The sequence below is a fragment of the Cariama cristata genome, unplaced genomic scaffold (genome assembly GCF_000690535.1).
Source record: "Cariama cristata isolate BGI_N322 unplaced genomic scaffold, ASM69053v1 scaffold9861, whole genome shotgun sequence".
Lineage (NCBI taxonomy): Eukaryota > Metazoa > Chordata > Aves > Cariamiformes > Cariamidae > Cariama > Cariama cristata.
The window spans coordinates 1-746 of NW_009599792.1; the positions used below are offsets into that span (position 1 = coordinate 1).

Genomic DNA, 746 nt, shown 5'->3' on the forward strand with positions numbered 1-746 from the left:
GGCGAGGACGGGGACCCCTGTGGGGACTGGGACACCTCGGGGGGTCCCTTTGGGGATGGCTCCCCCGGGAGTTTGGCTGGAGACCCTCTTGGGGACCTCGTCTGGATCTTCTGTGGGGACATCTCGGGGTGTCTCCGTGGGGACATCTCTTGGCGTCTCTTTGGGGACACCTTTGGGGACATCTCTTGGCGTTTCCTTGGGGCCATCTCTTGGTGTCTCCTTGGGGATGCCTTTGGGGACATCTCGTGGTGTCTCCGTGGGGACATCTCTTGGCATCTCTTTGGGGACGCCTTTGGGGACATCTCTTGACGTCTCCTTGGGGACATCTCTTGACGTCTCTTTGGGGACGCCTTCGGGGATATCTCTTGGCATCTCCTTGGGGATGCTTTTGGGGACCTGGGTGGACCCTTGCCCGGGGACCCCGTTGGGGACTTTGTCGAGCATCTCCTTGGGGACCCCTTGGTCACCTTCTCCAGGGACACCTTTGGGGACATCTCTGGGCTTTTCCTCGGAGACCCTTTTGGGGACCCCTTGGGACACCTTTCCGGGTCCCCTTCTGAGCCCCACCCCAAGGAGGTCACAGGGCAGCTCTGTGGGGACGTCCCTGGGGACCCCGACGGGGACATCTCTGGGGACGTCTCTTGGCACCTCTTTGGGGACCCCGATGGGGACCCCTTTGGGGACGTCCCTTGACCCCCCTTTGGGGACGTCCCTTGTCCCCCCTCTGGAGACCCCTTTGGGGACAT

General features: G+C 62.5%; 1 protein-coding gene across 1 annotated transcript in view; it reads right to left on the reverse strand.

Moving 5' to 3' along the window:
• Positions 1–310: 310 nt before the first annotated feature.
• Positions 311–746, reverse strand: part of LOC104168999 — a gene marked incomplete at both ends in the record, with an annotated part of 2292 nt that continues 1856 nt past the window's right edge. The window contains one exon of the mRNA XM_009709802.1: positions 311–385. Within this exon, the coding sequence (XP_009708104.1) occupies positions 311–385 (75 nt within the window). The remainder of the gene's footprint in view (positions 386–746) is intronic.